Genomic DNA, 23,318 nt, shown 5'->3' on the forward strand with positions numbered 1-23,318 from the left:
TCCGAAATTGGATTGTTACTGTATAAGCCACCGATCATTCATGCTGTTTGTGTTTTATTATTTTAAGAAACGAGATTCACAGCCAATGATAGATCTCCAGGGATTTTGAAAGCTGTTAAAATGAACGAACCGATGGGAAATTAAGGGCATATACGACCACACTATATTTCTATATTTATTGAGTTTTTATTGTGCTGTTTATGCTTTTTTTTATGCTGCATCGGATACAGGGTAACAATCGTTTCGTTCTCCTTTACACTTTTGTACTGAAGAATGACAATAAACAAACAAGACAAAATCTGCAGATGCTGGAAATCCAAGCAACACACACGCAATGTTGCAGGAACACAGAGGTCAGGCAACATCGATGGAAAAGAGTACAGTCGACGTTTCGGGCCGAGACCCTTCATCAGTACTGTCTATAAACAATCTTGGATCTTGAATTTTGAAACAAAATGTGAAATAAATGCAGATGAAAGGTCCATGGAAGAAAAAGGACATGACATATAGGGGGAATGGAAAGATCTCGCAATAGCGGAACAAGCATAGATGCTTTAAAGTTATAAAGACTGATAGAGATATCTGGATTAAAGGCGGGGGGGTGGAGGAAGAGGGAGCTCTAAGAGACTTTTCATTGAAAGAGGCTTGTACCAATAGCGTTGATCAGTTACTGTGTCCTGACTTGTAATTGGCTAATTCTCTTCCATTCCCTGTTAAATACCTTCACTCTTTTGCCAGTGCCAGGTTTATTTTGGGTTTCACTGTCGCCAAACTTCTGACAAACTCTCACAGATTGAGGATAAAAATCGGCAATACTCGGCGGTAGGAGCTTGAAACCCTGGGTTACACCTTGGTGCTCGCGAGGATCGAAGAAAGCCTGCTGCAAAGCCGAACGAACAAAGCGCTTGCGTGCTCAGTTATTAAATTATTCCCAGAAACTGACTCTGGACTTCAGACCATGAGCGAACTGCTGAAGTCGACATCAAACGAACTGCTTGTGGTCACCTCCACCTTGTACAACCTCCCTCACAAGGTCGACCCTGCCGATCGGTCACATTCTCCCGAGGAGTCGCCCAGTCCCACCCCGTCTGCCAAATCCAGGAGTAAGAAGGATCTGTCCGAGGACGAGCAGTTCCTTCTGAGGAAAAAGATCAACAGCAGAGAGCGCAAGAGGATGCACGACCTGAACGTGGCCATGGACGCGCTCCGGGAAGTTATGCCCTACGCTCACGGACCGTCGGTGAGGAAACTGTCCAAAATCGCCACTCTCTTGCTGGCCAGGAACTACATCCTGATGCTCACCAGCTCCCTGGAAGAGATGAAGAGGCTGATCGGCGAGATGTACGGCAGGAGCGGTTCTACCTCGCGGCTCGCCCAGCTGCCGGTGCTGACAGCCGGCGGCTCGCTGCTGCTGGGCGCCGCTCCTTCGCTCCTGACCCTGGGCAGCCCGCGGCACTCGTCGCCGACCATGAAGTGCCCCTTGACTCCGGACGATCAGGCTTGTTTCCAGCAGTGGCCCGGGTCTCCCTGCGCTTGCGCTGCCTGCAGGTTTCACTGCATCCCCTCCAGTCTCAACCCCCCCAGTGTCCAGACGAGATTCCCCAAATGATGCTGGAAATCGCCAAACATCGTACTCGGACCTTGTTGGACGTTATTTCAAATACTCTAAAACTGTACGAATGAATTAAAAAGACACGAATGAATGGACTAGAGTAATGCTATTTTCTCTACATTGTAAGCACTATTACCGAATCTCATTGTTTATATTAATGCTTAGGGATAGTAGGTGAACTAAGATTGATGTCAGGGCCGACGATCCTTCTTGCTCTCGGACTAATGAAAGGAATATGCAGAAAGTTTTTCAATGTGTCTAAATCACCGGTAGTCGTCACAGTTTGGGTAGTAAGCTATTGCTTAGTAAGTACATCATTATGAATGAAAGAGTCAAACGGACTATTCGTTTTATATAATTTCTTTCTGGTTGCACGCTAATTACGATTTAACAAGGCGTTGAGCTTCAATTAACAACTGTGGTGATATTTATTGTATAAAAATAAGCAGTATACCACTTCTTGTTTCATACCATCTCATTAATACATCACATTCGAAGAAAATACGCAAGAAACTGAACTGTCGTCGATTAGTGTTTTGTTGACATATGTTCTAATCCAATCACGTGCATTAAATGTACTGTACAGTTGTAAATATATGTAATAAATGTTTTGATATTCACAGTTGGAACAGGCGTGTTATTCTGCACGTTTACCTATGCTCCACTAACTTCATGAACGTAATTATCAGAGCACTGATCGCACAAGGTGCTAGCATGTTTTCTGTAAGGTCATTTATTCGGGTAGACAGATGAGTTCCGAATTGTACTTGTGTTCAGGTATGCATTCCCTTTTACGAGTAGGGTGATTTTACTTTTAGTAATTGCTTACTTTTAATAAGTAATCAGTAGAATTCACATTCTGCCCAGAAAATGACAATAAATGAATGCCGTCACAAATAATCATTCCTAATAACTGTTATTACTTAAACACACTAATTTATACAATAACACGTTGACAACACCTAGTTAATGCCCTAACATTCAGTAAGCATTCTAACCAAATGAACAAATATGTTTTCATATTTAATCGGATATGAATTGTGAAGATATTGTGCGTTGATTTTACTTTGTAGAGGAAATAACATGTTTCACTCAAGCAGCACATACTTGAAGCTAAAATACACTGAGGATTTTTTGATTGTATGAGTATTTCTGAAAACTTACGAGAGAGAAAAATAGACAGTCATTAATTGAATGGTTCTGTGGACCTATCGAAACCATGTTGCGTGCAACTAGCTAAGTGACTTGGACATGAAGGTGGCAGACGGAGTTTAATAAATAGAAACGTGAGGTTCATATGAGATAGCAGAATGATTTCTAAAAGGCGAGCGACTTGAAAATGTTGATATTCAAGTGCATTTGAACCAGACTATTTAATATTATTAGTTTACGAGCGGGCTGGACCAAAAGTTGGCCTTTACCTGGAGGTCTTTTGAGTTAATTTTAATGCTTAAGATAGCCTCTAGCAGTCCACAAAATGTAAAATTAACTGGAAGTTAACCGCCTGTCTTTCTGACTAGCATATTTGCCTCAACAAACCAAAATCAACAGCCGGCACCAAACTGAAGGGGAGGATGTTTCAGATAGGGATCCTGTCCGCTTACTTGCGCGAGAAAGGAGATTCATTTATTTACATGTGAGTCGGTAAAGTTTCCCGTAATCAGAAAGGAGGACCATCCGTGTGACATTACTTCACCAAAAAGTGTCCTATTCTGTGATTGACAGCAGTCAGGCCGACGGTGAGAACCTCATTATAAATATTAAAATTTCTGGATGAAAATAGAATCCACGGTAGTGTCTGTTTTAAGGAGGTGGGACTTTAAGAATGTTTAGATATATTTGCGTATTTCCTGTAGATGTTAATTACGGTAACATTTCTATTTGAAATAACTCGCAGCGCGAAAGGCACTCGGTGACACATTCGAAAACAGCAAAATATATTTATAACATTTAGAATGAAATATTTTGCTCGCACAACTTTATTTCTTATTGTATGACATGCATTACTGAATTTGACACGTCCTCCTGAGTTTGACAGTACCTGGCACGAAAACAATGAGCAATTTTTTTAGATGCCATTACATCTTTAGTATAACTAGTCTCATATAATTTAGGGGTACCCTGCCTCCTTACCTAAATGAATGTTTTACAGTGCACTCACTAGATGTACAACTCACAATTTCTTTCCAGAGTTCGGAAGCTTTTAATTCAGGATGGGGAAAAAATATTGCTACACAACATCCTACGCACAGGGTCGGGAATTTGATACAATTCGCCCACAGAAGCGAGGATCGCCCTCCATCTTTAATTTTGTTTTAGGAAAGGGACAAAAAAAAAACAGACATGCAATCGCCACTTTTGTAACATCTTTGTACATCAGCTAATGACCATAATAAGTTGTCTAAGGCTCCATTTACACGACAGCTGCTAATTCAGTGTTGTACCAGATTTCAGCTGTTCCACATTAAAATGCACCATAGAAGCATTGCACATTTGTTGACTCTTCTTACTGCAAAGCACAAACACCCACCACACGCCATCAGTTTCCATGCAGCTGCGTATCACAACGATTAGAATTAGGCTCGTATAAACACCCTGCTGGATTTCCCTCGCCAGTTTATTCTCGAGTCTACAACGCAGAACACGCTTTGGACATTCCAGTGGAAAATCGGTTCATTGGCCTTTCTGCTTCGGGGGAAAGTGTCAAAGAGATGGGGTGGGAATCAAATTCAGTGGGTTTTGATGTTCATTTGGATTCACGGTTGCTTTTCTGCTGACGCTCACGTTAGAAATGCACTTATGAGCCAGTTGATTAGGGACCGACCGCGTACAGGGACATGAACTTAACACCTGACCTAACTGAGTCTCAGAACCCAGTGAACGAACGTAAGGAGTAAACCCGAACAGTATGTTGGAATGCGTGGTTCTCCAGACAAATGATGGAGGAAGTTGATCATTTCACTCTTTTGGTCACCAGTCTCACAGAATACGTAGAAAATTAAATATTCGGCGGAGGTCGGCCAAGAACACCCAAAGCAATTATTTTCAAACACCATCCCCCCCGCCCCCCCCCCGTAAAAGATGCACATGCTGAAGTTTGAAGATCCAGAAACATCACAAGAAACGAAATAAATCTCAAACACAAAGTATGGACTAATCCTTTGTGTTCTGAAGCGTTGTCTTCTGAAAAAATAACACGATGCATTCGATGTAGAATGATGCAGGATCTTGATTATATGCATGACTGAGTTATTGCATTCTTGTATTGCTATCTAGGCATCACACAAACTTCTATTAATTGGAATTACGTTCACTGGTTATTAAATATCGGCACTTCGCATTGTTTTACGCAACACTACTGAAAATTTTAAACCACCTATTCTACCACCGTGTTGCAAATGTACAAAACTATATTAGCAGATAATACAACTTTACAGATACGCGTATTATCATATCGTATTCATTAATATTAATTCAGTTAGTAATGCAACAGGTCACTTACGTAAAGGGGGAAAACCTGGTAGATTCGTGACGATCGATATCGTGGATATTACATATGTTCGGTGGAATTGGAAAGTTCAGAGAAGTTACACGATAAGAATTAAAATCCACCAACTTGTAGAAACAATTTCCTTTTTAATACATCAACATGCCCCCTGCAAGTGTATAATAAGCCTGTAAACTGGCACGAATTGAAATAAACGATTAAGGCAAGCTATAATGTGTTACATTAGTTTTATCAATTGCTCAATAATATCTACTAGCTTATGGAAAGATGGAATAAAGAAACTCTAGGACTAATAGAGTAACATTTTAAAAAAACTTCTGGTGTTGAGATCTACCCACTAAGCTCTACGAAACATCCTTTAGGGGCAGTATATATTTACGGACAATGTCACCTTCCCTGCAAGCTCCGGGTAACAACTCAGGAAAACATGGGAATATTGCATTTGAAACTTACTACCGAATGTTAATTCTCCTGCGTTCACCAGCAACTTTGATGTGTGTTGCTTGAATTTCCAGCATCTGCAGAATTCCTCGTGTTACCGAATGTTAATTACTCGGTGTTGCACTAAACCATAAATCGACTCTGACAAGCCAACTTACGTTCATGATCATTGAAGCAATAGCACTCTAAACAACCGTAATGCCAAGTGTCCAAGTGATAGGAGATAGATTAAAAAGCATTAATTTTTATTTATATTTATTTATATTTGTTGCATTTCAGTTTATTTTAGGCTATCTTCACCGTTTCTTTCTCTCCATGAGCTTTCCTCCGGATTTTGGTGGGGGGCCTGCCGAGGAAAGGGAGTGGGCTGGGCCGGTGAGCAGCAAAAAACCTTCAGTATCAACGAAGAAAAAAGCAGGAACCACAAATGGGAAGAGACAACCCGACCAAAATGCTTGCCGACATTGTACACAGTGAAGAGCGAAAAGAGACCTGTTGCATCCAGGCATGCAGTTTCTTTTCAGAAATGTGTTACAAAGAGTTAAAACATTTGAAAGGGCGAATATATTCCTAGGATGGCATAAAATATACTAAGTGAAATATCATCTAGCTCTTCAAAAGGAGGAATGAAACATCTATTCAAATATGGAGTAATGAAATAGAGGATTCTATTTTGTAGAAAGATAGCGTGGCCAGCAAAATGTTGGGGTTCTTCAAGATAACTACATAGTGAAAATCAAATAGATTTTGTAATGAATTAGACAGAATAGGGATGATATCCTTGCCCATTACAGAACTGGACAAAATGGTATATTGTCCTCAAATTACAGTTTCAACACAGTCTCCTTCTCAAACTTCCGCTAATGCCCCACCTACCCCTCGTACCCCTTCCGTTATTTATTTATATACACACATTCTTTTTCTCTCTGTCCCTCTCACTACACCCCTTGCCCATCCTCTGGGTCCCCCCCCCTTCTTTCTCCCTAGGGCTCCTGTCCCTTGATCCTCTCATATCCCCTTTGCCAATCACCTGTCCAGCTCTTGGCTCCATCCTTCCCCCTCCTGTCTTCTCCTATCATTTCGGATCTCCCCCTCCCCCTCCCACTTCCAAATCTGTTACTAGCTCTTCTTTCAGTTAGTCCTGACGAAGGGTCTCGGCCTGAAACATCGACTGTACCTCCTCCTAGAGATGCTGCCTGGCCTGCTGCGTTCACCAGCAACTTTGATGTGTGTTGCTTGAATTTCCAGCATCTGCAGAATTCCTTGTGTTTGATCCTTCGTATTGTATTTGATGCCTCTGTTTATCAAGCTCTGGATGGATTAGGCTTCATTATTTTGTTAACCTGTCCAGCTGCCTTCAAAAATTTATACACATATATTTCTGGTTCTTCTTGCTCCATACTACCCTTGCTTCATTTACTTTATATTGCCTACATTTGTGCTTCCATCCCACTCCAACAGCCTAACACTTGATTTTTTTGAAGTGTAATATCTGATATAATAAATGATTGCAGCTCTATGGAGAGGAATAAAGAGACAATGTTTTGTCCAGGCCCAAAACATTGATTGTTTATTCCTAGATCCTGATGAAGGGTTTTGGCCTGAAAATGCCAACTGTTTAGACCATAAGATATAGGAGCAGAATTAGGCCATTTGGCCCATCGAGTCTGCTCCACCATTTCATCATGGCTGATCCATTTCCTTCTCAGCCCCAATCTCCTGCCTTCTCTCCATATCACTTCATGCCCTGACCAATTACATAGAAAATAGATGCAGGAGTAGGCCATTCGGCCCTTCGAGCCTGCACCGCCATTCAGTATGATCATGGCTGATCATCCAACTCAGAACCCTGCACCAGCCTTCCCTCCATACCCCCTGATCCCTTTAGCCACAAGGGCCATATCTAACTCCCTCTTAAATATAGCCAATGAACTGGCCTCAACTGTTTCCTGTGGCAGAGAATTCCACAGATTCACCACTCTCTGTGTGAAGAAGTTTTTCCTAATCTCAGTCCTAAAAGGCTTCCCCTTTATCCTCAAACTGTGACCCCTCGTTCTGGACTACGCCAACATCGGGAACAATCGTCCTGCATCTAGCCTGCCCAATCCCTTTAGGATTTTATATGTTTCAATCAGATCCCCCCTCAATCTTCTAAATTCCAACGAGTATAATCCTAGTTCATCCAGTCTTTCATCATATGAAAGTCCTGCCATCCCAGGAATCAATCTGGTGAACCTTCTTTGTACTCCCTCTATGGCAAGGATGTCTTTTCTCAGATTAGGGGACCAAAACTGCACACAATACTCCAGGTATTCATCTCCTTAGGTGCTACCTGAGCTGTTGAGTTCCTACAGCATTTTGTGTGCTCAGGATTTCCAGCAACTGCAGGAGCTATGGTATTTATAATTTGTGCTCATATGTTCATACATACTGTGATGTGAAAATTATCAGAAAATCTGTTGACATTCTTTTGGCTGATGAATGAATAATGGCCAAGGCACAAGATATAATACTCCTTCTCCTGTTTGAAATAGCATGTTTGGATGTTTACATCCATGAGATGACACAGATAGAATCTTAGATTGATGTTTTAGAATAAACAATAACATCAGCAGGAGATTAATTTACATTTTTGATTGCAATGGTTGAAAGAGGGATATTAGTCAAGATATAGTGACTTGCTAGCACTATTTCTGTCATAAGGCGGTGGCTGGGAAAGGACCCAAGTGCAAGACACAGATACTGAAGTACTAGGGACAGGACTAGGATACAGGGCAAGGACATGGACAGGAAAACCGGGAATCCGGAACAGGACTGGACAAGAGAGCTAGGAACCCAGGCTTGGACTCTGAGCCAGAGACTGGACAAGGACCCATACCTCGGTCTTGCCTCTGGCTTGGACCCCAGAACTAGGCAGCATGAGGCTGGAGTCTCCAGGCTTGAGGCTAGGCAGGAGGCCGGAGTCTCCAGGCTTGAGGCTAGGCAGGAGGCCGGAGTCTCCAGGCTTGAGGCTAGGCAGGAGGCCGGAGTCTCCAGGCTTGAGGCTAGGCAGGAGGCCGGAGTCTCCAGGCTTGAGGCTAGGCAGGAGGCCGGAGTCTCCAGGCTTGAGGCTAGGCAGGAGGCCGGAGTCTCCAGGCTTGAGGCTAGGCAGGAGGCCGGAGTCTCCAGGCTTGAGGCTAGGCAGGAGGCCGGAGTCTCCAGGCTTGAGGCTAGGCAGGAGGCCGGAGTCTCCAGGCTTGAGGATAGGCAGGAGGCCGGAGTCTCCAGGCTTGAGGATAGGCAGGAGGCCAGAGTCTCCAGGCTTGAGGCTGCCCCCGACGGAGGCAAGGGACAGGAAGGGACAGAACCAACCGCAGGTAACAGCAAGACGGCCTGGCTTACCCGCCGGAGGCAAGGGACAGGAAGGGACAGAACCAACTGCAGGTAACAGCATGATGACCTGGCTTACCCAACAGAGGCAAGGGACAGGAAGGAACAGAACCAACCGTAGGTAACAGCAAGACTGCCTGGCTTACCTGGGTGGAGGCAAGGGACAGGAAGGGAGCTAGGTACAGGGTGGCTCCAGGACAAGACTGCAAGCGAGACGAGGGGAGAGTTACCAGCAAGACAAGGCAAGGCTTCAGCCAATGCAAGGCGAGATGAGAACTTCAGGTGAGGTGAGAGTTACCGGCAAGACAAGGCAAGGCTACTGGCAAAGCAAGGCGAGATGAGAACTTTAGGCAAGGCAAGAGTTACCGACAAGACAAGGCAGGGCTTCAGGTGAGGAAACAGGAGGCAGAGGAAGGGATACAAGGTGTAAGGACAAGAACAATCCAGCAGCCACGCCCTGGTCTCTGGAGGTATTTATGCAGCCAGCCCCAATGAGAATCAGCTGCCTCAATTAGCTCAACAAGAACAGAAACAGGGTAGATAGGAAAACCTGGAGCAAGGGTCAATGGATAAGACCATGAACCGGAATACGGACTTCACGGACCAGACCATGACAATTTCACTGATATTGAAGGATAATTAATGGGTATTTATTTGGACTAATGTGTGTGACTTTGTAGCTTGACTGAAGTGAAGATAGCAATGTGGCAGATGACTCTGTTTTGATAGCAATATTGAACAATGACACAAGTAGGCCAGCAATCTTCATGATGTGGGTGTGTGACACATGTCAGCAGCTCAGCCCAAGGGTATACATGAAGCCAACCTGGGGACTCTTAGTTGGGCATGCACTGAGCATGGAGTGCTAAGTTTGGGCTCAAACGCAGGTACACCCAAATATGTTTCTATCTCATTACTCTATTTATTTAAGGCATATTGGTGATGTAATAAGGTGCCACCTAAAATTTAGAGCTTTCACACGATAAAACTCTTATTAAACAAGACAAAAAACTGAAATTGTGAAATAAAAACAAAAAAACTGTAAATACTGAAGAAAGGAATTTGAAACGGTAACTCTGTTTCTCCCTCCATAGATGCTGCCTGACATGCTGGGTAGTTCCAACACATTCTGTTTATACTTCAGGATCGTATATAATATAAAGGAATTTACTGAGGCATTGGGTAGTGTGAGAAAGTTACCATAGATTAATCTGCAGCAATCTTAGACTAACTGCTTGAGGACAGCCTTGAAGCTGTTATTAGCCCATCATCTTTTTCTCATTCATCTGTTTATTTACTTATTTGTCCATCTATCTGCCCATCTAACTATCTGTCTATCTCTCTATCTATTTATTTATGGATTGACTGGTTGAGATACAGTGCAGAATAGGCCCATATGGACAACTTACAATGACCAATTAACCTGCCAACAGATGCATCTTTGGACCAGAGCACAGACAGGAAACCCACACATTCCATGGGGAGGACATACAAACTCCTAACAGAGGTTGCCAAGATTGAAGTTTAATGAATTAACTTTATAAACCTCCTTTCATTCACCTCATGCTGAAAACTTTGGACTATGCGAGGAAACCAGAGCACCTGAAGGAAACCCACACGGTCGTGGGGAGAACATACAAACTTTTTGCAGGTAGCGGTGGGAGTTGAAGCAGGTTGCTGGTACTCTAAAGCATTGTGCTAACCACTACACCGCTGTGCCGCCCATAAGAGCAGTTTCTGATTTCTTACAATTCTACCAGCTCCTATGTCTTATAGTCTTGTCATACGTTTTGTAGAGGGATAATAAATCAGCCATGATGGAATGGCGGAGCAGACTTAGTGGCCTAATTCTGCTCCTCTGTCTCATGGTCCTATGCCTTCATCACTGTGGAAGGAGGTAGAATATTAAAATATTTATCAACAAAAGTCATAGTAGTCAGACATTCTGGAAAACACTAAATATGTGAGATCTATGTATCTACATATAATTATATAAAATATACAGCATAGAAATAAGCAAGCTGACCTTTCTGGTTCATACAGACCATCTTTATATAATCCTTCGAAATTCTAGACAGTATAGGTCCGGTCTGCTAATCTCTTTTTGCCAGACAATCCCTCCCTCTACCTCACCCATCCCAAGAACAATCCAGGGAATCTTCATTTCACTCCCTGTAATGCATATGTGACTGATTATAACATGAGGATCAGAACTGTAGAGTTCTCTAACTATTTTCAAACCAAAGGTTCTTCTTTGTTTTTGATTCCTATCCCACCAAAAGTACAGCCTTACTCATTATTATATATCCTTCATTATTACATTTTGTATTTATAACCCAAAATCATTTAGATTTTCCAATCCATTTTGTATCCTATTTTCTGAGGAGTGTGATCTCCTGCCAAAACATACCTCTGATGATGATGACAGTTGGTTTTTCACTTGTGAAGATCAGGAGGGATGAAGAGCGACAGCACGATTGTTGCTGACTATAGAGGCCAATCCTGGATCTTCAAACTCTGAAGAAGTGGGGGCATGGGAACAGCTGGGATGCAGGCACTCAGGTAGTGGGATCCTTCCTGAGTCCCATCTTCTCTTCAGCAGTCACTCTTCTGGACTCCTCAAACTTCTCGGCTGCTCCGTGGATCAGCGTTCTCCAGTGGTCTCTGTCACAAGCCAGCTGCTGCCACTCATTGAGAGCCACCTCTAACACACACAAATACAGACACACGCACTCACACACACTCACGCACACGTACACACAAACATATATATATGTACGTTCAGTGACCACTTTATTAGGCATACCTGTACACCTGCTCATTAATGCAAAAATCTAATCATGTAGTAGCAACTCAATGCCTAAAAACATACAGACATGGTCAAGAGGTTCGGTTGTTGTTCAGCCCAAACATCAGAATGGGGAAGAAATGTGATCTATGTGACTTAGAGCATGGAATGATTGTTGATGTTAGACAGAGTGGTTTGATATCTCAAAAACAGCTGATCTTCTGGGATTTTCATGTACAATAGTCTCTAGAGAATGGAGTGAAGAACAAAAAAAAATCCAGTGAACAGCAAACTGTCAGCGAAAATGCTTTGCTAATGAGAGAGGCCAAAGGAGATTGGCCATACTGGTTCAAGCTGACAGGAAGGCGACAGTAACTCAAATAACCATGCTTTACAACAGGGGCATCTCTGAACACACAACATGTCGAACCTTGAACTAGATGGGCTACAGCAACAGAAAACCACTGTAGCCTCAGTGGCCTCTACATTAGACACAGGAGGTACCAAATAAAGTGGCCACTGTGCATCTTCCATAAGTGTTAAGCTGAATATGAGTAGATTGCTTAGTGACATGCTTAGCTCATTGAATTGATCTCTCTAAAGATTATTCAGGTAGGTATTTGACCTGGAACAAACTAAGCCTTAACTAAGTCTTGTAATTGGGAACACTCAGTTAACAAACACAGGTATATTTCCTTACAGTGTTGCTAAGCTCAGTGGCTGAAACCAGTCACTTACAATGAGAGTTCTATTGTACAACAGACATTTCAACTTCCATGCACTGTGCTGCTGAGCCTTTATATGCAAGAACTGCTACACAGAGAGCTGTGGTTTGCACAGTGTCCTGTTTTCTTGGCATCTTGCTGTTCAGGTTATCACCGTGGTGACACAAACACATTCTCTCTGCTTTACCACATGCTTCCTTTACAGAGAAGGCAGCCATCTGAAAAGGCGCCTGGAGACAGCCTTGATTAATTTCACACTATATCAGCAGTACAATACCGCTGAAAAAAAAATTACAGTTCTGAATACACAAGCGGGAAGCTTTCATCCTCTGTTATTTTTGACTGTGGAAAATGAAAACATAAAGGCGTACCACAGTTTAATTCTCATTCATTGACAGGACACACAGTGAATCAGAGCATCCTGGCAGTGCCTTAGCTTTTGGCGGCTCATCTGCTTTCATGTGTAGCCCATGTGAGTTCAGTGGGCGGTTTATTGATGGCTTGGTTCATAAGTAGCGACGCAGAATAACTTACACTACCTGCACATTTTATAACAGTTACACGGTGAGGCATTTCAATAAATATTTATAGTTTTGCATAGATAGACATATAGTTCATGAGCTTATATATAAAACACATTACTTCTCGTGGGGGGGGGGTGTCACACACATTAGAAAGACCGTCTGTCAATTTCAATTGAAAACTCACTCATTCTATGGTCTTCCGGGGAATGACCATTAATTTTTGACAAACCGTTTCGGTAGCCTTCATTCCAATACCTAGCAGTGGGTTTATTTTTTCACAATTCCTAACCATTACTGAGAATTTAATGCCTTCTCTCAGCAGAGCCAACTAGTGAATAAAAGGGATCAGCAAACAAGAGAAAATCTGAGGATGCTGGAAATCCAAGCCACACACACAAAATGCTAGAGGAATTCAAGCAGGCCAGGCAGCATCTATGAAAAAGAGTAAACAGTCGACGTTTCGGGCCGAAACCCTTCATCTGAACTGGTCAGAGGGCAGTCGAGATCACAGAGGGGGAGCAGCGAAAGAGGGTTTCACTAAACTCCTGCCGAAGGGAAGACTTAAACTTCTTCAGGGTAAGCATCCCTGGAAGAGACTTCTCAGTGTTGTAGTACAATCACAAACAAGATAAAGTCTGCAGATGCCGGAAATCCAAGCAACATGCACAAAATGCTGGAGGAACTCAGCAGGCCAGGCAGTATCTATGGAAAAGAGTAACATAGAAACATAGAAAATAAGTGCAGGAGTAGGCCATTCGGCCCTTCGAGCCTGCACCGCCATTCAGTATGATCATGGCTGATCATCCAACTCAGAACCCTGTACCTGCCTTCCCTCCATACCCCCGATCCCTTGAGCCACAAGGGCCATATCTAACTCCCTCTTAAATATAGCCAATGAACTGGCCTCAATTGTTTCCTGTGGCAGAGAATTCCACAGATTCACCACTCTCTGTGTAAAGAAGTTTTTCCTAATCTCGGTCCTAAAAGGCTTCTCCTTTATCCTCAAACTGTGACCCCTCGTTCTGGACTTCCCCAACATCGGGAACAATCATCCTGCATCTAGCCTGTCCAATCCCGTTAGGATTTTATACGTTTCAATCAGATCCCCCCTCAATCTTCGAAATTCCAACGAGTATAAGACTAGTTCATCCAGTCTTTCATCATATGAAAGTCCTGCCATCCCAGGAATCAATCTGGTGAACCTTCTTTGTACTCCCTCTATGGCAAGGATGTCTTTCCTCAGGTTAGGGGACCAAACAGTTGACATTTTGGGCCAAAACCCTTCATCATAACTGGATCAAAATTCTAAATTATTTTGGATTACCAAGATGATAAAACTTGGTATCTGTGAATTTTTAGATGACATTTCATAAATATGGGATTAAACATTGCTTTGCTTATCTTATTATTTAGAAAACTGACGCGGCCTAAAAATAGGCATGGCAGTGCATATTCCTGTACACATTGAGCTAGATAGAAAGTTAAATTCACAGTGATGTCTCATTGAAATGATAAAAGAACATGAAAAAGCATAGGGCCATTGGTATAATTATCTGTTCATTAAGTGTATGCCAATTTGGGACTGGAGAGTGTTTAATAATCTTAAAGTATAGCTCAGGGAGGTACATCCTTACTTCAGTGAGTAGAGAAAACCTCTAATAATATCAGGCTGAAACATTTTAGGGTTTGAACCCATGTTCTCCCAATCAGATGATTGCTTATTTCAACATCAATTACATTATATATCTAAGGCTCTTTCTCATCTCAACTGCAGCTGAAAACTCAGTTGCTGGTTTCTTCAAGTGAGTACTTTATGTCAGAGCAAGTCACCCTTCCAGTATGTCTGCTTCTGCCATTTTTTAAGATACTTACCAAAGAAGAAGGGTCAGTATTGGAGATGCGATCCAAAAGCTAGTGGGACTAGTGAGAGCTATCTGGGAGTGGAGAGGAGGGGCCAACAAGATACATGGAAAAGGCAACCCTGATGTGAGAGCGACCAACCCACCACTGGTGAATAGAAAACTGCTAATGTGTTGAGTTGACTACAGTTTCAGCTGTTATCATAACAGTTTGGAAAATGTGCTGACGTACACTCTGGCTCATAAGGCACATCGGTATGAATCATCTTCCTTGCCCTCTCTTTAAACCCATTTTAAATAATTTCTGGAAACTCTATCTTGACACAGCTACTTTTTGAATGGTTACCTTTTTAATGTCATAATTTTTCCCCCTCAGTAAAAAAAAAGATATTTGTTTTCAAGTACAGCTTCAGGGATTTTAATTGGTATTCGCAGAAAATACCAAAACCTAAATCAGGAAAATGTTAAAGAGACTGGAACAAGGAAGAAGAAATCTTCTGCAAAGAAAGTGCATGCTTCCAAATCTGAGCACAAACAGAAAATCCGTTGCACACCAGAGCTGGGGATGCTGGAATGTGTAACACAAACAGAATACTGGGAGAACTGCAGCCTCCTCTACGTTACTGAGGCTCGCCATAAATTGGGGAACTGTTTGGATGAGTACCTCCACTCCATCCGCCAAAAGTGGAACTTCCCGGCGGCCAAACATTTTAATTCCCATTCCTGCTCCCATTCGACAAATAGATGAGGCCACCCTGAGGGTAGAGGAGCAACACCTTGTATTCTGTCTGGGTAGCCTCTAGCATGAATATTGATTTCTCCTTCCAGTAAAAATATTTTTTCCTTCCCCCTCCCCTCTTCCTCTATTCCCCACTCTGGCCTTTTACCTCTTCTCACCTGCATATTACTCCCCCCCCCCCCGGGTCCCCTCCTCCTCCTTTCCTTTCTCCTACAGTCCAGTCTCTTCTTTCATCAGATTCGTTCTTCTTTAGCCCTTGACCTTACCCCCCCAAACCTGGCTTCACCTATCACCTTCCAGCTAGCCTTCTTCTGCTCCCTCTGCCTTTTTATTCCAGCAACTTCTCCCTTCCTTTCCAGTCCTGAAGAAAGGTCTCGGCCAGGAACGTCGACTGTTTATTCATTTCCATAGATGCTGCCTGACCTGCTGAGTTCCTCCAGCATTGTGTGTGCATTGCTCTGGAAGGTCTTAACAGATTGAGCAGCATCCGAAGAGGCAAAGGGTGTAAATTGATATTTTGGGTTGAGACCCTTCATTAGGGCTGATGTTGTTTGACCCACTGAGTTTTTCCAACTTTCTGTTTTTGCCCAATAAATGCACACTGTCCTTGCCGGGAAAAAGAAAATGGCTGGGATAGGTTTGTGGGGGTTGCTGGGTGAGATAAGTGGGGAAGGAGCGAAGGGAGAGGGTCAGTGGGAAGGGTCCGAAGATAGCTATTTTAAAAGCTGATTCCTGTACACTGTGAGATTGATGTATTTTCTCCTAGCATCTTTTTATTGTTAAATGATTGCATTTAGACCTGTATAAGGAAGATTACAGTCAGTTTCCAGGCTTTTGATTTAGCGACAGGATATATAGCTACAGTTTCTTCCAGTGCTCATTGTCTTCTCAACTGCAATTCTCCAGGCATTGCCGCTGAGAGCGAAATGGGAATATCATTCCCACAGGTCCACTTGGTCAAGTGTCAAAATAACAAAATACAGCTTTTCTAGTGAAAACACAATTTGTGGCATTGCAAAGCAGGGAAGTTGCTTTCTGGCCAAAGGTATCTTAACCCCCAGCCCTATAATTTTAGCGCACAAGGCATGAATGACCTGCTTAGACACTGACCCACTTTAATCATACTAGAGCTGTTGAACATTGAAAGGCCACTCTCAGGCCACCGGAATGATTGTTTATGGACTATATTGTTAGCTGTAGTGCTATTTGACCTAAGGCTCTGTTCTGCCACAAGTAATGGGAACAGGGCAGGCACAAAGAAACCATGGAGTGGTCACCGGGGGAGACAGGACTTGCTAGTTTTCACAGTAGAAGTAAATTTGTATTTCATCCTGAGAAGCAGCTGGATTCTTGAATTATTTATTAAAATAAATTTAAATAAACATTCTAGTTACATAAAGTTCTCACACAGATGGAAAGGGAAAAATACCATACTTTCTTTTAAAAAGAAACTTTATTTAAATGTATGGTATTCTATTTAATAAAACAAATGGCTAGCTTTAAAAGCCTTTTCATCAGACCATTAGCACAAATTAGTCTTTCAGTTCTGTTTCCCATGCTGTTTCAATATACTTTCTTGTTTCCCTGTCATTTATTATATCTGTCTAGAAATTTGAGTTACACACATTCAGTGCGACGTAAATTCATTGTCAGGATAAACAAACCTCACCCAGGCCAGCTTCCACTGTTACCCCCAATCAGTTATGCTGAATAGGCCTTTCTGTCCACAAGCCTGACACCAGACCCTTGAAGCAGACACACTATCTTGAACTCTGTCATGGGAGATTATCCGGTGGAAAGAGAAAAAGATTCAAGGATGTACTCAAATCTTCCGAGACATTGCCATGTTGATTGCTGGGGAGCACTTGAGGAAAGACTGGATAATCTGGGATGGTTTTCCTTGAAGTAAAGGACTCTGAGCCTGAGTGCTGACTCTACAGAGGTCTATAAAATTGTGACCGGTAGATTGTCACAGTGTTTTTCCAAGGGTACGGGAGTCTAAAATTACAGTGCACAGGTTTAAAACGAGAGGGGAACGATTTAAAGGGGATCTGAGGGCAAGTTTTTCACACAGAGAGTGGTGGGTATATGAAACAAGCTGCCAGAGGAAGTGGTGGAAGTGGATACAATAACAACATTTAAAATACATTTGGACAATGCATGGATAGGAAACGTTTAGGGCAGGGGTTTCCCACCTGGAGTCCACGGACCCCTCGGTTAATGGTGGGGTGTCCATGGCATAAAAAAGGTTGTGAACCCCTGGCTTAGAGGGATATGGGTCAAATGCAGTCAAATGTGACTAGCTCAGGTAGCCACTTTGGTCAGTATAGATGAATTGGGCTGAAAAGCCCTTTTCCATGTTGCATTATTCTTTGGCGATAAGATAAAGAACTGTCTCTCTCTTTGGTAACTACAGTATGGCAACAGAAAAAGCTGTCATGAAAATGAGAGAAAATAGAGGGGATGAGTGACATATGCTCTCCTGTGTGCCTGAGCCTCCACCCACCCATGTATGTACTGAACTGACCTTCTGACCGCCATACAACACGTGGTCCAAAGCCATTGAGAGCTGCAGGCTGACTGATGTGCAAGTGATTGACATGGGTCATAAGTAATTATAAAGTCTGTGACTAGTGATGGGTTTTCCACTGAATTATATAACATTATGCTGATCACTGAGAGGGGAGGATGGAAGACGCTGCATGTTAGCGCAGAGCCTTTAATTGTCATCTCATTTCTGAACCCTGAGTAATGTGCTCCTGGTTTCTTTTGTGAGTAAATAACAGAGGCTGATATGTCCCCAGAAGCTCCAATTTCTACTGGCTGTGGAAGAAATATGCAGTGGAAGGTCTATAATGTCATAAATGAGCAACCGATGCCAGGCAATTGTCAAGTACACTGAGGTGAATTATGTCAGGAAATAGCCAGGCTAATTTTCTGATGGTCAACACAGAAATACTCACAACATTGCGTTCATAGAAAGGTTTTTGAAAATGTGCGCAAATGGATCCGATATTTTGTTTCTTCTGTTCAAAACTCTTGTCTTTTGTAGTGTCGTCACTCGAGTCAAGTATGATGATCTATTGCTGTGCCTTCAGGTCACAGTAGAGGCTGATCTGAGAACAATCCTGCCCCCTTTCCACTTGCTGATCGCCGCAGGACTTAGTCTGCAATGCTAGGGTAGATTCCCTTAATGGACAGTGGCTGTGCATGACTCTGTTTAATGTGGGGAGGCCACCACATGGTCTTTGATAGATCAGGGTTAGGGTCCAATGACATGGAATACAAAGTGACTGGAGGTAAGTTTCAGATGGCTAAATTTCGGACATTCTTAGGCTCTCAGGAACTCACAAACCTCTCCACCACAACAAAGTGCTGATCCAGAGCAGTCTTGTCCTTATGTGCCAACCACACCATATCGCAGCATCCTTCCTCTTCCAATACTGGGTTTCAGAACATTTCCATTAGCTTTGGCCCTATCCCGTCTTTCTGAGCTGGCATCACTGTTAAAGTCTTCTGTTGTTTCACTTCTATGTCATAGAAATCCTTGCGTAAGTCAATGTTGGTACCATGATTTTACAAGCTTTGATTTTAGAAAGGACTTTTCACTGGATAGGAAAGAAGCCAGTAGAAACTTGGATTGATATTTCCTTATTTCATGGACTAGTTGTCATCCATGGAAAATGATTTGTGTCTTCGTTTGGCAGAGACAGGTAACTTGGTTATCATCTGCACATGTCATTTTCTAACTTCTAATTCAACAGGTCTATAATGTAAGATCATTTGTTGCAGGCTAAATTAAATAAGACTTAATATTTATTCCCAAGTAATGTGCTGTTTTATAGCAACGCACACAAGAAGCTGGAGCAACTCAGCAGGCAGTTTTACAGTGATATTTGGTAGTTAGGGTACAATACTGGGTTTTCAGTCATTAATCAATGCAATGTTAGAACCACTTTCAACTATTGCCAACATTGTAAGTTAAAACTGTAGTAAAGATAAAGATTATAATGATAAAGGTTAATTTTATTCATCACATGCACATCAAAACATACAGTGAAATGCGTCATTTGCCTCACCAGCCAACACAGTTAATGATGTACTGTGGGCAGTCTGCAAGTGTAGTCATGACCTTAGCACGTCTTTGCAAAATGGGAGAAAACCAGAGCACTTGGAAGAAACCCATGCATTTCCGGGGAGAACACACAAACTCTTTACAGACTGTGGTGGGAATTGAACCCCAATCACTGGCACTGTAAGGGGTTACACTACCATACTGCCCAATATTACACATTTATTTATTTTTTTAGGTCAGGCTGTTTTCTCTACATGATTATCCATCCACCTTGGCATTATAGATACTGAATTTATACTAATATGGCTGTAGCTTTTGTTACATAATTTTACAAAAGCTGCAGGAAGTTTGCTTGCTATACCATACAAAATGATATTACTTTTGTTACATAATTTTACCAAAGGTGCAGGAAGTCTATTTGCTATTCCATACAAAAGGGAGGGGCATTGCTTGATAATGTCCATGCCTCACCACAACAGATAACAGACTCATCACCATATTTTTTAGTTGCATTCATACTGTATCTACTCTTTATAATTACATTTTAATCATAAATTGTAATCAATTGACTGAACCTGGTTCAGTTAACAAATTTAGTTAAACATGGAAGTGTCAAATTTAGGGGTGAAATCCTGAAGGGGGGGGCACAGTGACACAACTCGTGGGGTGGCAGCCTTACATCTCCTGTGACACTAGGAGGTTGTGTGCGGAGTTTGCATGTTCTCCCGCTGAGTGCATGGATTTCCTCTGGGTGCACCAGTTACCACAAAACATCCCCCAGAATGTGCAGGTTAGTAAGTTAATTGGCCACTGTAATCTATTCCCGGAGGGTAGGGGAGTGGTCAAATCTTGGGAGGGTTGATGGGAAATGTGGTGGCATACAATGGATTCATGTAAAATGCATGTTTGATGGTCATTATGGACTAGATGGGCCAAAGGGACTGTTTTTTCTGCTACAGTATACCATTTCTGGTTCTACCATTGCTCACGTAGAACAGAGATTGCAGATTAGGCTCTGGAAGAAAGATCTGGGATACTTTTTTAATAAACAGAGGGAGTATTTTTATTTCTTTCAGAATTTTTCAGAATAAAAATAAGGAACATGTAGACGAATCCCTGGTGGATATATGGAAATCTTTTGTCAATTCTTTTTAGCTCCAATAATAACAGTTGAAGTAAAAAACGCATATGACCACTTTGCAGTAAAAGTTGTCTTTTTGTTCTAATCAGGTTTCCTTGTAAAATAGTGTATAATTCATGTTTTTTTTGATGAATGCTTTTTATACGATGCTATGTACCTGGGATGTTGCTGCAAGTGACCTTTATGACACCTGTGCATACAGTATTTGCACTTGTGCATGTGCCAATCAACATGACTTTGACTTTGATTCCTCTGGAAAAGGCAAAGCTAAAGTATAAATGATTGATAAATCTATAATTCAATTTTATCATTAGGAATATGCGTTCGGGAGCTAGAAGTATTTCATGTAAGGGTAACATGGAAACAAAGAGCAGAAAGCTTTCTTAGTCATGGCAAATATTAACTGGGCCTCCTTGCATTGCCAGCTTAATTTTGGGTTAATTCATCGAGCCCTGCCACATATGAACAGTATTCACGTAGAGTAGTTCCCTCCTTCCCCATCCAATGAGATCAAAGAGTGATACGTTACAAGCACAAGATATGCTGCAGATGCTGGAAATCCAGAGTAACACAAACGTACACACACACAGAAGCTGGAGGAACTCAGCAAGTCAACCATCTATCGGGGGCAAGGGGAATAAATGGTTGGCAATTTGGGCCAAGCCCCTTTAGCAGGACTCGAAATGAAGGGGGAAAGAGGCCAGAATAAGAAGGTACAGGATGGAGGGAAGCAGTGCGTGCTGGAATATGATAGGTGAAGCCAGGTGAGGGGGAATGTAGGTTGGTTGGGGGGGGGGGGAATGATGTGAGAAGTTGGGAGGCGATAGATGGAAAAGGTAAAGGTCTGAAGAAGAAGGTATCAGATAGGAGATGGACCATGGGAGAAAGAGAAGAGGAAGAGTCACTAGAGAGAGGTGATAAGCAGGAGAAGAGGTGTAAAACTCTTTGAAATCATATCCCTTCTCAGCATTATTTATCTATCTACTTATTTGTTCGTTTGTTTATTTTTCTATTTGTATAATAGGTCCCTTCTTACAGTCCTTGTTTGCAGCCTTTCATTGATTCTATTGTATTTCGTCGTTCTACTGTAAATGCCCGCAAGAAAATGAATCGCAAGGTAAATGGTGACATATACCTACTTTGATAATACATTTACTTAAATATTTGCCAAAAAGAATCCAAAGGTGTCTTCAAGTGTTTTCCTTAAAATGTTCATTGATTCTTCAAAACATCATTTTCAGAGTGCTTCAGTTGTTGTATTGCAGTAATTTCTACTTTATTTGATATTGTTTTGCATATCTGCTGTGGAAGATGAAAAATTATTAATGTTTATGAAGCTGTGGAGTTCATAGCCACACCTAGTATTCAACAGCTGAAATATTACTCCCTCTGCCCCCTTCTGGTTCTGGCACACAGTAACAATGGCCATTATTCTCAATCTTTAACACATTTTCTTTAACCTGCAAATTAAGATGAAAAAAAAATCTGGAAGTGGCTTCTTGCATCTGTCCTCAGATGCTTTTCAATGTTATAAAGTGTCCACAGCATATCATCGCTCCTACAGTACATGCTAATTCTTGCATGATTCACTCCGTCTTTTTCAATGGACAAGTAATAGTGACAGCAGAAGTTTAAAACCACAGACCAATAAAATAATTGAACAACACAGAATTAAATCTTGGTTGAGGAATATCTCATTTCTCCATCCAGTTCACATATATGATGTGCCTGCTCTTTAGTATTCTCTATAAATTCTAATGCAGTGAAATAATATATATTAATTACACAAATAATTTAATATTATTGTTATAGTATTAATGCTGTAGTCTTAATAATAATAAACTTTTCTATTAATATTATGCTCAATTTCATGGCTATTGGACTCAAGCCCAACAGGACTGGACTATACATGTTGGATTTGGTTCAGATCAGGGTAAGTGTAATCTTGAAGCGGTCATCAGTACTGTAATCAGTTCAGAGTGATTTGTACGATTAGGTGGTAAGTGGTGTGTTTAAGATAGCTATATTTAAAGGAATGGTTTGGTCAGCTCAGGATTGGAAACATTGGAAGTATTCAGGTTCCGGTTAGGTTAGGTTTGAGTTGGCCAGGGTTGTTTTGGGTTCAGGCTCAGATTGTGCTTCCCTGTTAAAAACAAGCAGAACCCTATCATGTACAGATCCTCCCTGGGTTGCAAATGCTCGATATATGGGCAACCTATACATTCTATAAGCATTTTGAAGAGTGCCTGGAAGGACGAAGATTGATCTGTTGGATGCTACAGGGCTGCAGGCAACTTCTGACGGGTAAGAATGTGCTTTCTCTCATCCCGCTGAGCTGAGCAGGGCTGGGAACACAGTGCAGGCTCATTCGCTCACTCACTGAGTCAGTGAAGCTGACTAGCAGCCGCTCTTTCCCTGCCCACTGCTGTCCTGTAGCGTTTGTTTTTATGATCATCTCCTCCACACTGTTTTTGTTCATTTCTGATTTACTAACAGTTCAGGTTGTGAAGAATCTTCAGGAAGGAAGTCATGTTGTA

The 23,318-nt window shown here is 42.0% G+C and overlaps 1 protein-coding gene across 1 annotated transcript; it reads left to right on the forward strand.

Moving 5' to 3' along the window:
* Nucleotides 1–696: 696 nt before the first annotated feature.
* On the forward strand, nucleotides 697–2,220 carry LOC134347485 (oligodendrocyte transcription factor 3-like). Its single transcript, XM_063049808.1, has one exon. The coding sequence runs from the start codon at nucleotides 959–961 to the stop codon at nucleotides 1,607–1,609; it is 651 nt and encodes a 216-aa protein (XP_062905878.1). The 5' UTR covers nucleotides 697–958; the 3' UTR covers nucleotides 1,610–2,220.
* The last annotated feature ends 21,098 nt before the right edge of the window (nucleotides 2,221–23,318 follow it).

Source organism: Mobula hypostoma, chromosome 6 (genome assembly GCF_963921235.1).
Source record: "Mobula hypostoma chromosome 6, sMobHyp1.1, whole genome shotgun sequence".
In the NCBI taxonomy this organism is placed as follows: domain Eukaryota; kingdom Metazoa; phylum Chordata; class Chondrichthyes; order Myliobatiformes; family Myliobatidae; genus Mobula; species Mobula hypostoma.

Coding starts and splice junctions, on each gene's coding strand:
- LOC134347485 (XM_063049808.1), top strand. CDS start 959: ATGAGCGAACTGCTGAAGTCGACATCAAACGAACTGCTTGTGGTCACC.